We start from the raw sequence: 14,961 nt of genomic DNA, 5'->3' as shown, positions 1-14,961 counted from the left end.
GAAAAAAAAAAAATGGCGGCGTCAAAAACTGCCAGGGTCCCTCTATGGCATTTGGTCGAGCACCCCCCACCTAGGTCTGACCGTTTGGCCGGGCCGTCATACATTTTTCTGACCGGAAGCTGTAGACCAAAAGTCGGAATTTTCTGGGGGTTAGGACTACACCTAAACTATCGTGAATATTCATGGTATTATAAACTACGATAAATAAATAAATTCTCGTTCTCGAGAACATTCTCAGAAGTTACCGAGAAATTCCCATGTGGAAAGTTTCGCAACTTTGGAAAGTTCTCGTGAGTGCATTGTTAGTATGACCTATTCATTCACCTAAAGGTATTTATAAACGCAAAATATGGCTAAGGGTAGAAAATACACGCGGTAGAACTTTTGAATCCACAATTCCTTTCAAACCACGCCAGTGGTAAACAAGGACGCAGGTCTACAATAAGCGGTTACCCTAGCGTACGGACGCATGTAACTTCAATTGTACCATATGAGAGTTCCGACAATTTACCGACCGACTCTTTTTTAACCCTTTTTCACAGCAGGTAGGTAGTTAAATTTTGGTATGATAAACAGTTTAATTTTGTTATTTATCAGCACGAATGGACGTTTCTTTAGATGCCAATGTGGAGGCGTGGTCAGATAAACATGCGATAGGCAAATAAATACTGTTGCTGCGTAGCGCCGAGCCTCCGTTGCACAGAGGGCCGTTTTCCACAACACTGTCACGAGGAAAATTCACCACTTCAAGTCTTTCATAGATGATAACATATAGACATATACGTTTTCTAATTAGTATAGAGTTATTGGTAATAAAAGAGATGGAAAGTCGAAGAAAACATCGTGCCCTCTAGTTTGACAGCTGAAACAGATAGCGCTGTACTGCCGCGCCATATGTTTTGTGATCAATGGATTGTCAAACGTCAACTTTGGACATATACAGTTACAGTAATGCATACCTACATAGTCGATTTTTTTAAATGTCTTCTAGATAAATTATTAAGTTTTGTAGAGTTAGACCAAGAAAAGTCTGCAGCGATTTTGATAGCCCACGCAGTGCAAGTGTTATTTTAAACGTCAAACTTCTATGAAATTATGACGTATAATTAACACTTGCACTGCATGGGCTATCAAAATCGCTGCAGACTTTTCTTGGTCTAACTGTAGAGTTATTTGATTTCGTAAATATATGTCTTCTTTTCATACGTTTTTGGCGATTTTAAGGCACAAAAACCCATTTATTACTCCGGTAAATTTCCATAAATTTAATGGAAAAATAGGCCAATCTTGACCAAACCTGGGTAAACAACTTTGTCCACAGTTCAAACAGCATCGAACCACTGTGCGAGTAGCCGGTAAACAATATGCAAATGGCATTCGATATAGAGAACTGGATTCCTCTCGAGAACACAGCACAGAGATGGGGTGGCGTGGCGTCACACTCTTGACCTACGGCTAGCGGTAGACCTAGCCATTTATCTATCTAGGTACCAAACTGTTAGGTAAGTACCAAAATCATAAGATAGTTCATTTAAAGTTACTCGTAGTTGTTGCATAATTTAGCTACACGTAAATAGGTATCCAAAGACGGTAAGCACTTAAAACATGCAATGAAAAAAATACTATGTAAAAACACCTTCAAAAGCAAAGGCTACAATTTTTTTATAATGATGATTTTAATTTTATTACCTATCTATAAGTATTTTGAATCTCAGTAGTCCGTAATTATTAATTAGTCTTTGCTTTGCCTTAATATTATGATAAGTTAAGTGACAACGGTTTTTTGGAAATGCCTATTATTGTATTTTAAAAGGAAGACGCTAACATAATTTTACATAGGGATACCTACTGCAACAAATCTCAGTAGTCTAATTCTTGCTAAATTTTCAACAAGAAAAACACGCAAACGATTATCAACCATACCCCATCGCGATAAAGTTTACAATTTACCAGAATGCCGGGTTCCATAGACGATAGCTTCATCAGCGCACGCGCTCTTCATTTGTTTATCAGTCGGATTTTAGCCGCGCGCGCATCCACCCCACTTCCCAAGCTACATATGAAATACCAAAGGGTTGCTTGCGTCAACCTGGCTCTCATTTGCATAACTGCTTATTTCAAATTATGGCGCAATACTTTAGTTGGGTTTCTGGAAAAATAACTGACACGTGTACTATGATTGGAGAAAAGTAGGTACCTATATTAAGGTCGTACTTGCATAAGTAGGTATTTGGAAAATTTCAGAACTTTGGTTCTCTGAAAACAGGTTCTCGCGATTACCAGAAAATAGGCCTACCTGCAGTTCTCAAAATAGCCCTAGGGGCTATTCATAAATTACGTCATTTAAAATTAGGGGGGGGGGGGCGGTCTGGACATAGGATGATGGTAGCACGACGTAGGAGGAAACGGGGTCATTCGAAGCATGATTTTTGGATGATTTTAGGCGGGGGGGGGTCAAAAATCGTCAAAAATCGATGACGTAATTTATGGACAGCCCTCTACCTACTCGACAGGATTCAGCGACATAAGTACCTAATACAAGACGCAATAACTATGCGATAAGTAAAAGGAATCGAAACTAATAGGCTCGTTGAAGTTTATTGTTGCGCATATACATACAGCTATAATAAAGTTATTATTATGCAAGTGCCCAGCCAGCCAAAAGTCGAAATATTTCATCTGTGAGAAGTTATAGACATTTAAAGTAGATAAAGTTTAATGATTACAATATTTAAGTAAGTAAATATACAAGTACAAAGTTCTGTTTGAGGTTTATTCTTCCGTCTTCTGGTCTTCAGACGCTTCTGCTGAATCTGATGGCTTCTGCGCGTCCAGGCGTTCGATGGCTTCAAATACCCATTTGTAATTCATGGCTCCGAAACCCTGGACAAAATATTGCTATTTAAGCTAAACGTTTGAGTGTTTGACAGCCAAGTGCGTTTTCACGTTGTCCTATCCGATATCGGATGTCGGATGACCTTTGGAGAAAAACACCTGCTAGAAAATGCCCTATAGCATCAAGTCCCCTTATTTTTTTAACTACAAACAAGAATTAAATGATTTTTGTCGTTTAAAAAAATGTTTAGTCGTACCTATCCGATATCGAATTGGACAATGTGAAAGCACACTAAATGTATCAGAGAAAATTTATTCAAATTAAATTAACATTAAAGAACATAACACAAATTAAATAAATTAGTACCTACCTATAAATACAGTATAAAAAAAACCTATAAAGGGCCCAATCATAAAAGAAATGCCCCGTCCAACAGTTCGGCCTGCGGCATGGACCCCATTACACTGGCGGCGTTACCTCTCTGTACCGCTAGGGCGATACGCTGAGAGAGGTACGCGCCAGCCCTACGGTCCCCTGTGGAATCGACCAGCCGCACCGACAAAGCCTTCATAAATGCCTTCATGTCGGATGACCAAGGTCCCAGAGTCTCAACTGCAAGCGCCGCAAACTCATAGTTGTTAACTAAGGTCGAGTATTTGCGGCGCTTGAGAATCTGGGCCTGCTCGATATATGTATCATGTATTAGACACGTCTCTTACCCTGTGATTCCTCCTTTGTAGAATCTCGAGGAACAGCGTGGGACGCGCCTGCACATGTTTGGTAAACGCTTGCAGCATATAACCCTAAAAAAAAGTTTAATATTAAGAAAACACCAGCAACTGGTAAAATCAGGTAGCTATACTCCGTACAACTATAGTCCAGTTTTTAACGTTGATTCTTAACGAGCCTTTATGATTTGTACCTACTCGTTACATTTATTTTGGAGCTTAGATACACTAATGCTCTTTCTATATTATATACTCAACATAATTTGAAAAATACAACACATACATACACATAGGATAGGTACATATTTCACTGGAACTTGAATTTGGACAATATACCATATAGTTGAAGTAGTGTAAAGTTTCCTGATTACGGTATCAAAATTTGGATCATTTTTTGGATATCCAGCAATTGATTGTAAACACCCTATCACTACCTACATACTATCCCTATCACCACAGTCACCTTTTCGTCGAAATCTATCAGCACACAGTTCTCCTGCAGCTCGTCGATGGTCTCGGAAACCTTCAGGGAACTCCCGGCCAGCTTTTCTCGGATGACGTCGTAGTAAGTCGGAGGGAAGGCTAAGATCTCCGCGCCGCGGACTTTCAGGTTTCGGATCTGGTGAATTAGAAAATATTATTTTCATGATATATGCTATTTGAATTTAGGCTAAGGATCTCAGAGTTATAGTAATAAATTGCAGGACTAGCTCATGCAGTGAGCATCCGCCACCAAGGGACGCGTTCTCCAGGGAATGAGGCTACTCCGAGATCTGATTCTGATCAGTTTCATTGCGTTGAAAATAGTTATTAGCTGCATTTCGAGTCAGTGGTGACTAAGTGCCAGTTTTGTCTGTCGAGTTGTCTGCACCGAATTCTCCACAAATTTTATTTAGAGCTTCGTCATTCGATATTCAGAATGCATCCTTGATTACATCTTAAGTCAGAGTAGGCATTTTCCTTCTTCTAGACGTACCTCCGTACGTTTCGAGCCACGGCTCGAAAACCTCAGGTGCTGGTTTAAGATGAGCACCAGTAAAGTTCACTGTTTCGAGATGCAGCATCAAAAGTGAAAATAGCCCTAATGATAGCCAACCTGCGGCAGGAGACGGCACCATAAGAAGAAGAAGGTATTATTCATAGTTTAGATTTACTTACAGTGGCTATGATATCGTCGGTATACAAGGCGACATGCTCCACGCCCGACGTGCCGTGCGCCTTCACGAATTCGTTGGCTTTGCTCGTTGGCCTTAGACCCTTGGCCGCTTCGTTCATTGATAACTGAGAAATTATAAATACAGACACAGAATAAACAATAGTACTATCGTACAGAAAGGAAACTTCCTACCTAACCGAAGTTTGACAGCGGTTCAGGGACGAATCATGCTGTCGCTTTTTAATATACGGCACTATCCCTTTCGGCTAATTAGGGTTGTCAAAATTCAAGTAATTATCTTATCTGTGCTTATGAACGCAAAGGGACGTCAAGTTGTGCTCTAATAATTGTCGGAGCAATGCTGAGCCAAACGGAGCCGAGAATGCCCGAACGCTGTAGTTTCCTACCCCTGATACAGGTAAGATCATATGGGGTAAGAGAACATAGTTTATTTTGCTCGGGGCAAGAAAAACGGCATGAGGATGCTCTACTTTCTGTACTTTCCATGTGTATTTTCGTACTTACGAGAACATTGTCATGTTTGTTGATGACAGAAGCAGAGTTAATGCAGGAGTAGGGTACTAGATCATGGGTGTAGTCGACGCACCAGAACCTAAAAGAAAAAAACATCTCTGTGTCTAATGTCTATGATATTTAAGCCTACCGAGGATCGAAGACCTGGTAGGTTTCGTGAATAAAAGAGAATTTTTTAAGAGGGAGTATACCTATATTAATTACACGTGATCGTCCATACAAAAAGAGAAAACGTTTTTCCACTTCTAAGTAATTTCCATTCTCCATGTTTTTTAGTAAGTTATTGACACAGTGAAAACAAAAGAAAATAGGATAACCTATAAACCTATATATATATTATGCTGAAGCACGATCGACGTGATATGTTAAGATTTAGTTCGTAGAAAACGTTTTCTCCCGAAATGGATGGATGGATTATGTGAAAAAAGTTACTTTTGTCAGTAGCTCTATACTTCTCTCTTAATATGTTTCGAACTGGTAACTAATACTGGTTGTTAGTAGATAGTTACCTGTGCATATTCAGGTTTTTCTCGTACCAGGCCACGGAATCCTGCAGGGTCCCGTCTGCCACGTTGCCTTCCACGTGGTCAATGTACTCTAAGTTCGTCTCGGGACTAAAATAACACAATTAAAAACATAAGTATTAAGGAAGTAGGTACATATACCTTTCTATCCAAAGTTACATCTGTGAGATATGAAGAAACTGTTAAACTCAGGAAGAAATAAGGAAGAATAAAGAATGACTCACGCTAGAACGCCCTGGGTCCGGGCCGAGGCGTCCGACGCTTCGTTTTCTATAGAAAGTCACTCGCTATCACATGATCACCTATGACCCGTCATAGAAAATGAAGTGTCGAACGCCTCGGCCCGGACTCGGACCGATCAAGCGTGAGTAATCCTTTCCACCGGTGTTAGATATGTATTTAGTCATATTGCATCCATATGCGATGTGATAGGTGGTCAAAATGATATATTACCGGCGACATGTTATACTTATTGTAAAATTTAATTAGGTATAATTTGACTGTGTGTCGGTTTGTGTCCTCTATTTGGCCACAGGCTTCAAAAAACTGTGCCCCACAGCCTGTGTTAGAAACTTAAAAAAAGTTAGTCTAATTTGCGGTTTGATACGTACAGTAACTTGTCTAAAGGATCACTTTCCAAAGGTATATAGCCGGGTAACCAAAATCCATTATATTTACTGCGATCGATTAGTGTGTGCGTGTTATCACCATACTGAAATAAACAAAAGTTCTATATTATATACGAGTAGATATACTCTGAAATATTTAAGTCCCAAGCCCAAAGTCAACTGTATAGTCTGTGTATTATTCGAAAGCAAAGTTAACGCACACGAACACAGCTGAAAAAGCAAATGACAAAATGGTAGCCTTGTTTACTGTTTGTAGACCTACCTCAGTGTTTATTTGTTTTCGAATATTTGCATACCTACTACGAATTGGTACAACTGCGTCATATTTATCTAATGCGTTTTATCGAGGTAAACAAAACCACACATCCTCATGTGTACACCGATTTATAAAAACACCTTCCAGAGTATAAACTCTGTGGTACTAGTACGAATACACAATCCTTGAATGAGGGTTGTAAGATATAGAGTCTGTGCGGAAAAAGAGTCCTGGAATATTCCAGGACTCTTCCCATATATATGGGAACCAATACATTCCATGACTCTTCTCTTTCCGCACAGACTCTACAGACGTGTGTACTCGTAGGTACAATGCCCGATGGATTCGTGAATGGCACGTTAGGTTGATTTACCTATTATGAATTATCTGAAAAAAAAAACTATGAATGAACTCACCGTCCTCAACACCGCATACCTCACCACCCCCCCTTCGTCCGTTTCCTCCTTCACCCCCTGTACCTCCGCGCCCCCCTCCTTCACCCCCCGCACCAGCGCGTCTAAGTCCTCGACCAGGAAAGCCACGTCCTTTACGAAGTCTCCGTGGAGAGACAGATCGGGGGCCAGCGGGGAGTTCGCAGTTGTGGGTGACTCGAAGGCGATTGTTATCTGAATTGAGAGAGAACTATACTAGTGGCTCTGTGAGCTGTAGACCTCGCGAGCTGAGCTTAAAACTGAGTAAATGTATGGCTTCGTTGTTTAGAAGAATTTAGAGAATCTAATTTGACAATTAAAACCTTAACTATCGAACCTGCTTACAAAATTCGGGAATTGGTTTAGAAATGCGACCAGTAGAGTAGAACAGATGGACATACGAAACAATTTTTGGCTAACAGGCCAATTCAAACGTACACTGATATCAGAGTGACGTCTAACTGATGTCATTTAGTTATCGTGCATTTCGCTGGTTCTTGTCCGTACATGTATTGGCGCAAGCGAGACGCACGATGACTACTAAATAACATGATAAAAATATCATTCCGATGTCAGAGTACGGTCGGTGCCCCAACTTAAGTATCCACGTCGCCATACTAATTGTATAGAAAAGTGGATAGAGTTAGACCAAGAAAAGTCTGCAGAGCACACGCAGTGCCAATGTTATTTGTGGCAGTGTCAAAATCTCTGCAGACTTTTCTTGGTCTAACTCTACTTATGTTAGGGAACCAACATTACCTTTTAATTAGCCTGTAAACTGCAACTGAGAAGCTTCGTGCGCGTTTGGTTTGCCAGTCTTTTCAGTCTTTGTTCCTCCTCGAGTCGCAATAGAAGGAGTTTCATGCTTTTAATTTTAGTTGAGTAAGAATTTAAATATCTAACTAATCTAAATTCTAAAGAGAATAGATTGTATAGGGGACGTGCATGAACTATAGGGGGCAGCACAGGAGCCGTCAGATCTTTGGCGCGAAGCGTAGATGTGTAGTTTATGATTCCGATGTAGCCCACAAGATGGCAGAACCTACTATGCACAAGAAAACGTACCTACGAGAACGGTTGATGGTAGAACTTGCTTTGGCAATGTACATGTTTCCGATTCAGACCACAAGATGGCAGACCCTCCAACGCGCACGGTCCCTATAGTAGAGGGTTATTGTCGTACTAAATTTTGTAGTCACTGTAAATCAGTGCTGTAAATTTACTGCCATCTTTCGATACAGGATTAAAATGAAAATTAATAAAAAATATCAATAAATGTATATATGTATGGATAAATGATTTTTTTTATTTTTAGAACGCCATATGATTATGGCCCATGTTCTTTTACTTATATGAGTAAAAATTGTTAAATATAAAATGGTGTCGCCATCTAGACGAGCATAGAGGCCAAAGGTATGGCGCCGTATATTCAAGAATCAAATTTTCTGTAAAGCGCAAAAAGCCATCATCTCTTGCAAAAATTAAACGAATACGCTTAGCCAGCTCTTGATAAATAAAAAATACGATTTTTTTCATTGTTTCAAACTAAAATAATAAAATAAAAAACAACAATTGGTACGAAATTTAAGTATAAAAAAATACAAAAAGTTGTGTAGCAGCATACAATTACTGGGGATGGAACCAGGGACCTCCCGATGCAAACAAAAAAAGCGAACGTTTGCAAAATGCGCCATGATAGTTCTTACTAAAGCTTACGAAATTTAGCTACTCATTCTCAAGTAAAAACGAAATATCTAAATACCGCCAAAACCAGCGATACAAATTTTCTGAATTTTTGGACATTTAATCTATAAACATATATCAAAAAGAAAAAACTCTTATGATATCGATACGATTATTTGTTTAAGCGCTAGGTATCACGACTCCGCCATTTTTTAAAATTTCCAAAAACCGGATTGACAAAAAAAAATTATTTAGTCATAGAATCTGGTCACAAAATTTCATGAGAATCGGTTAAGAATAGCGACCTGTAGAGGAGAACATCCGGAAATACAAAACTAAATATCTAAATACCGCCTAAATCAGCGATAATTTTTTTCTGCATTTTTTGCTATTAACTTTGTAAACATGTCTCAAAAAGAAAAAACTCTTATGATATCGATACGACTATTTGTTTAGGCGACAGGTATCATGACTCCGCCATTTTAAAAAAATTCCAAAAACCGGATTGACAAAAAAATTTTATTTATTCATAGAATCTGGTCACAAAATTTCATGAGAATCGGTTAAGAATAGCGACCTGTAGAGGAGAACATCCGGAAATACAAAACTAAATATCTAAATACCGCCTAAACCAGCGATAATCTTTTTCTGCATTTTTTGCTATTAACTTTGTAAACATGTCTCAAAAAGAAAAAAACTCTTATGATATCGATACGACTATTTGTTTAGGCGACAGGTATCACGACTCCGCCATTTTTTAAAATTTCCAAAAACCGGATTGACAAAAAAATTTTATTTAGTCATAGAATCTGGTCACAAAATTTCATGAGAATCAGTTAAGAATTGCGACCTGTAGAGAAGAACATCCGGACATACGAAAGCAAATTGCTCGAGTCAAAACGTAGACCTTCGCTACGCTTCGGTCAATAAGGTGGTGGTACTAGTGCTCGACATGCTAATGCCCAATAGATGACACCCTGCAGTCACCTCTATTGATAATGACTTCAAGATGACATGTACTGGGACCGCGTCGAGCACCAGTACCACCACCTTAATGTTGTCTGTAATTTTAGTTCAACCCAAACATTTGTTGGGACCGGTAATCATCCAGAAGTTAGATTCCATTTAAATCATTTTCGGGAACAAAGGATAGGGAATTCATTTCTGCATTTAATAGACATGCTCAAGTAGGGCATGCAGTACCGGTCCCGGTACCAAGAATTTCATTTCCCGGTTCTGGGCATGGCCGGAACCGGGATTCCCGGTTCTTCCCGGTTCTCAAGGCATCTTTTGATTACTTTTAAGAAATTGTTTGTGTTAGCGTACACTCTTTATGAATGACTTATTTTCATATAAATAATTGCATAAGAATTAATAAATGACTTATTTTATTGTAAACAAACACTTAATTGGCGTCCCAACCTATTTTACCAAATTAACCGGCACACTGCCCCCGCCTGGGCCGAGCCACACGGCCCGGCCGTAGCGTAGTCGATGCTGCACTCAGCACTATGACGGCACGGCCTGCCTGCACGAATGTCTACTTTACTAGGTTAGTTTGTCGGGTTATTTGAGTCCCCCGTTTCATAGCACCAGTATTAAATGTTATATAATGTCCCGAGCTAAAGTACTAAAACATTACTACTATTGAAATGGGAATAAATAGTCATATGATGAGAACCGGGAAGTACCGGTACCGGGTCTTCAGTACCGGTTCTTTTGACACTATAAAATTCCCGGGAATTCCCGGGAATATAATAACCGGGAATTCCCGGGAGCATGCCCTATGCTCAAGTCGTGAAAATTTCCATAGTACTGTGTATATAATTAAGGTAATGGTTAAAATATCCGCAACAGAGTTACCCTCACGGCATTTGCGCAAATGTGCTGTGGTATTTCTTTTGAACCGCTTTTGTTTTGCCTGTGGCCCTTATTCTCCGGACTGTGGAAATTCGGCATGGACCCACCGACTTATGACACGAGTAATTAACCTCAGCTGTCAATAAAAAAAATTACCCTAACTTTAATAGTTGCTACGAAGGGAGTGTTTTGTTTTTACCTCACGTAAGGAATAGAGAAAATATTTAAATGATAATAATATTGTATAAATTTACTGACCTTATTAAGTTTCACTACAATGGTGGTGACAGGCTCAGAGTCGCTAGCTTCGCGAATGGCGAAAGGTCGGAATCCGAACCGCGTCTCGAAGTAGCTTGACGCCTGAAAGTATGTTTTTCTTAAGTAGTGAATTCTTTATATGCCTGGTATCGCCTGACAGAGGACCGGATGACGTCCAATGGACGTCGACCAATTACTTCGTCATACGTTTCTGTGTCAACTGTGCGTCAATGTTTTCGAGAAATCATAATGCCTCTCCATAAATCAGTAACTGTGGCTGCAACCGAGATTTCTTGACGCTAAATCGCTAAATTAAGAGGCACTATGTTTTACACATGCGCCTACTCGTTTAAAATAGCAATTAGTATTTGGTTAGAATTCTATTTAAGAAAACTTAAAATATCATAACCCAAGGAACTTTACCTCTAGCCTAGGGCCTTGTATTCGATCGTATTTAGAATCTTTATTTTGAAAAATGAAAATTGCATTTGTCATGACAAGTTTTGAATGGTGGCCGGCTAGAGATATAATTATAGGAAGTGTCATATTATAAGAAGGAACAAAATTTAACTTACCGTTGTAGCGTTACCCACTCTGAACACGAGATGGTGAAAATTCAATACTTTTCCCTCCTTAGGCACTTTATTTTCACTTTTCTTTGCTTTGGTCATCTTCTTTATTGACTTTCTGGGTCTGTTCACACATAATTGTATATAGAGGAAGAATAATAAACATAGAAATTGTTTAACACAATTAATAATATACATGATAACGTAACACAACATGTTTTTGTAACTAGAATATGTTTTAGAGACAAATCATGGAAAAAAAATTAAAATTACTCATCATATCTTATGAAAAACTCGTCATGATTGACGCTGTATTGTGTAGGTAAGTACTTATACCTACAGCTACACAGATACTTGTAACGTGAAACATACCTACTTATCTACAAATAAAGAAAAGGAGCATGTAGGTACGATACCACAAATTATTATGACGAGTCACAGACTAAAAAAAATTGGTTTGAAAAAATATAATGTGTAGTAATATTACAATTTATAAGAAATAAGTTATTTATGAAATAAGTTATACCAAATGTGAATAAACGTATGAAAATAATCTATAAATAACTTACTGACGTGAGTTTATTGTTGTTCTGATTTTTTTGAAAAATGCTGTGTTATTAATCGAAGTAAGTCCGTTAACCACAAAACCATGACTTTTGTAGTTAGTTATTATTCCGTCACAACCTTTTATAGGCCTTTATAATAACGTTATTAAAATCTGAGTCCTTGCGTATAGCCACGGGAGAGCGGTAGGCCAAGATTTAAAAATTTCCTATCCAGAGGCAGTATGCGCTAGATCTACGAGTAGGTACATAATTACCTGCTCATAGGTAATATAATTAGATTATGAAATTAAAATACAATGCTTAATGCTCGTTAAATAAATATTTAATAAAATACCGACTATTAGGTACCTAATAATACCTATTACTACTCCTACTTACTAAGTACCTATGATTAATGGTATTTTAAACTTTTAATAATAGGTATGCAATTATGTATAACACCAATAGGGCTTACCTCATGACAGATTTCAATGTAATAAATACCTCCTTCAAATCTGATTTAAACTCTATATACCCCTAGCTATTCCTAGACACCCCATTCGTTTATTGGTATAGAGTATATCTATATCCAGGTCTATCATTTGTATAGGTATACTAGCGCCCCGCCGCCAAATAATACACCTAAACCTTCCTCAAGAATCACTCTATTGATAGGTGAAAACCGCATGAAAATCCGTTCATTAGTTTTTGAGTTTATCGCGAACAAACATACAAACACACAAACAGACAGACGCGGCGGCGGACTTTTGTTTTGTAAGGTTTAGTGATTTTGTACTTTCATGTTATGTTTACTTAGTAGCAAATGCTTAAAATTAATAATGAATTAGGTATAATTTAAATTAAAAAGTCGTTCAGCTCTACATTAACTCAAACGTGCAAGATATGCGTTACCTACTGACTGCACTTAGCTAGTTTGCAATTGAAAATTACGTATCTACGTGATCTGTGTACTAAATAGCAAATCAGAGAATTATAAACTGGTTCCACAATTATATGCGTTGTTTCTGTGCTCAATGTTTTTGTCACCTTACATTCCATGGTAGGTTAGTTGTTATTGAAAAACGATTGCAGAAAATGCCTATAGGTACCTAAGTAAATACCATTTATAGGTACATAATTATGAACCTACCTATATATGTACCTAATATACCTACCGATGTAGTTTTATATTTTCACCTTCTTTTTCAAACATTAAGATACAAGAATACAAAATAGGTAGGTAGGTATACCATCGGTGATATCAAACAAAATAAAATAAACAGTATATTAGTACTTAATTACGTAATAATTAATAAAGCCTACCTATTTGTAAAATTAGGTTTTATTATGTAATTTAAATCACACATTAATTTAAATTAATATTTTTTTATTCTTATAAACTTAATTGCAATGAGATTGCAATCGTCCCGGCGAGTGTGTAAGATTTTGAGTTGATGTGTAAAACAGTAAGTACCTAATTAAAACACAAACTAATTATCACTGGTCTTTTAAGCACAGATTATAGATTAAAATAGAACGGAATAAAAAACTCACATCTTTATGAAGACGACAAAACTCAGTTAACACTGGTAGCACTTTTCAAAATAAACACATTAAAAGCAAAACATACGTTTATATCCCAACCCTTATCTAATTAGATGATCTAACATGTTGTAAATATTTAGCAATAACATTCATATTTTTTTATTTATTACCACTTTGAGGTCTCTCAACAATAATTTAAAAACATAAGTTGTAATGCAACGTAATAAAGTTCAAAATTGTGTAAATATTTATTGTCGTCTTTGATGTGATATAGATGCATATTTATTGAGTATTTCCTTTAGATAGTCGATAAGAAATATAATGGCTCTTGTGAAATATTTTTATGTTTCCTGTGTCTGCTGCCTACGGGAATACAAATAACATCGGAAGGAAACTTGCGTGCAGTTATTACATAATTATGTGCAGTTAATATTACATACAAATCATAACCAAAGTTTGTGGCATAGCCATTGACGTATATATCTCAGGACTGGCCTTACGGGCACTAAAAATGGTACTAGTTCAGCGGTGTCACTCACGAATTCCAGCCAATCGTGCAGTCTAACGCAACTAGTTGCGACCAATCGCGCGCGTGATGCGAACTCATCAACCAATCGCGTTGTAGCGGTGTCACACCGCTGTACTGGCCCCTGTCATGCCTCATTATTATAGCCCGTAAGGCCAGTCCCTAGTTATCTATGTCAATGGGCATAGCTAAATATTAGTTTTTACACTTATTGTAAATGGGGCAAGAATATTAAAATATTTAATTAGTTGGCCAATTATTACAGATGCTGAACTGATACGTGGATGGACAGATATACATCTTAATCACACTATCAAGGATTTAAGATGAAGTCATAAAACACGTTACTTATTAATAATTATGACCTCAATATATTCTACATAACAAGTTTCATTATTACATTAATTAGATATTTGTCACGTCCTATCACGGTCCAATTCTTTGAACATTTTCTTGTCGTTTTTTCCGCCAGATTTCGATAATATTTGGTGAATAGAAAGAGTTCCCTATTCTGAACAATAAAAGCCCAATTTTTGAACCTAAAGAAATATAAAATAAAAAAAAAAATCTAAAAAATCCTTGTTAACAAGCAATGTATGTGAAGGTAGGCGAAAGCTTTTATTACACTGGCCAAAATATATAAGTACCTAATTTAATATTTAAACTGAATCCAGAAATAGCTATCTATTAATGCTTGTTTTTATTACGAATTATGAAGTTATTGAATAGGGTAAATCTGCCTATTGTCGGCATGTTTTACCTCATTCTAAGGTTATAGGTTATAGTTCACCCCAGTAACCATTACCTTACGTAAAATGTTGAGATTTTACGCATTTTAGGCTGCCATTTATTTATTGTCTTGGGGATATATAAAAGAAACC

At 37.6% G+C, this 14,961-nt stretch overlaps 1 protein-coding gene across 1 annotated transcript; it reads right to left on the bottom strand.

Annotated features, from left to right (window-relative positions):
- Positions 1-2,759: 2,759 nt before the first annotated feature.
- LOC134796545 (4-hydroxyphenylpyruvate dioxygenase-like) lies at positions 2,760-11,697 on the bottom strand. Its single transcript, XM_063768728.1, has 10 exons — positions 11,471-11,697; positions 10,896-10,997; positions 7,080-7,289; positions 6,390-6,490; positions 5,764-5,868; positions 5,246-5,333; positions 4,723-4,845; positions 4,028-4,183; positions 3,556-3,639; positions 2,760-2,883 (listed from the first exon to the last, which is right to left on the bottom strand). The coding sequence occupies exons 1-10, from the start codon at positions 11,678-11,680 to the stop codon at positions 2,773-2,775; spliced, it is 1,290 nt and encodes a 429-aa protein (XP_063624798.1). The 5' UTR covers positions 11,681-11,697; the 3' UTR covers positions 2,760-2,772.
- Between the last annotated feature and the right edge of the window lie 3,264 nt (positions 11,698-14,961).

This window comes from Cydia splendana, chromosome 13 (genome assembly GCF_910591565.1).
Source record: "Cydia splendana chromosome 13, ilCydSple1.2, whole genome shotgun sequence".
Lineage (NCBI taxonomy): Eukaryota > Metazoa > Arthropoda > Insecta > Lepidoptera > Tortricidae > Cydia > Cydia splendana.
The sequence above is the reverse complement of the archived record's forward strand: the minus strand, read 5'-3'. Positions and strand labels throughout refer to the sequence as shown.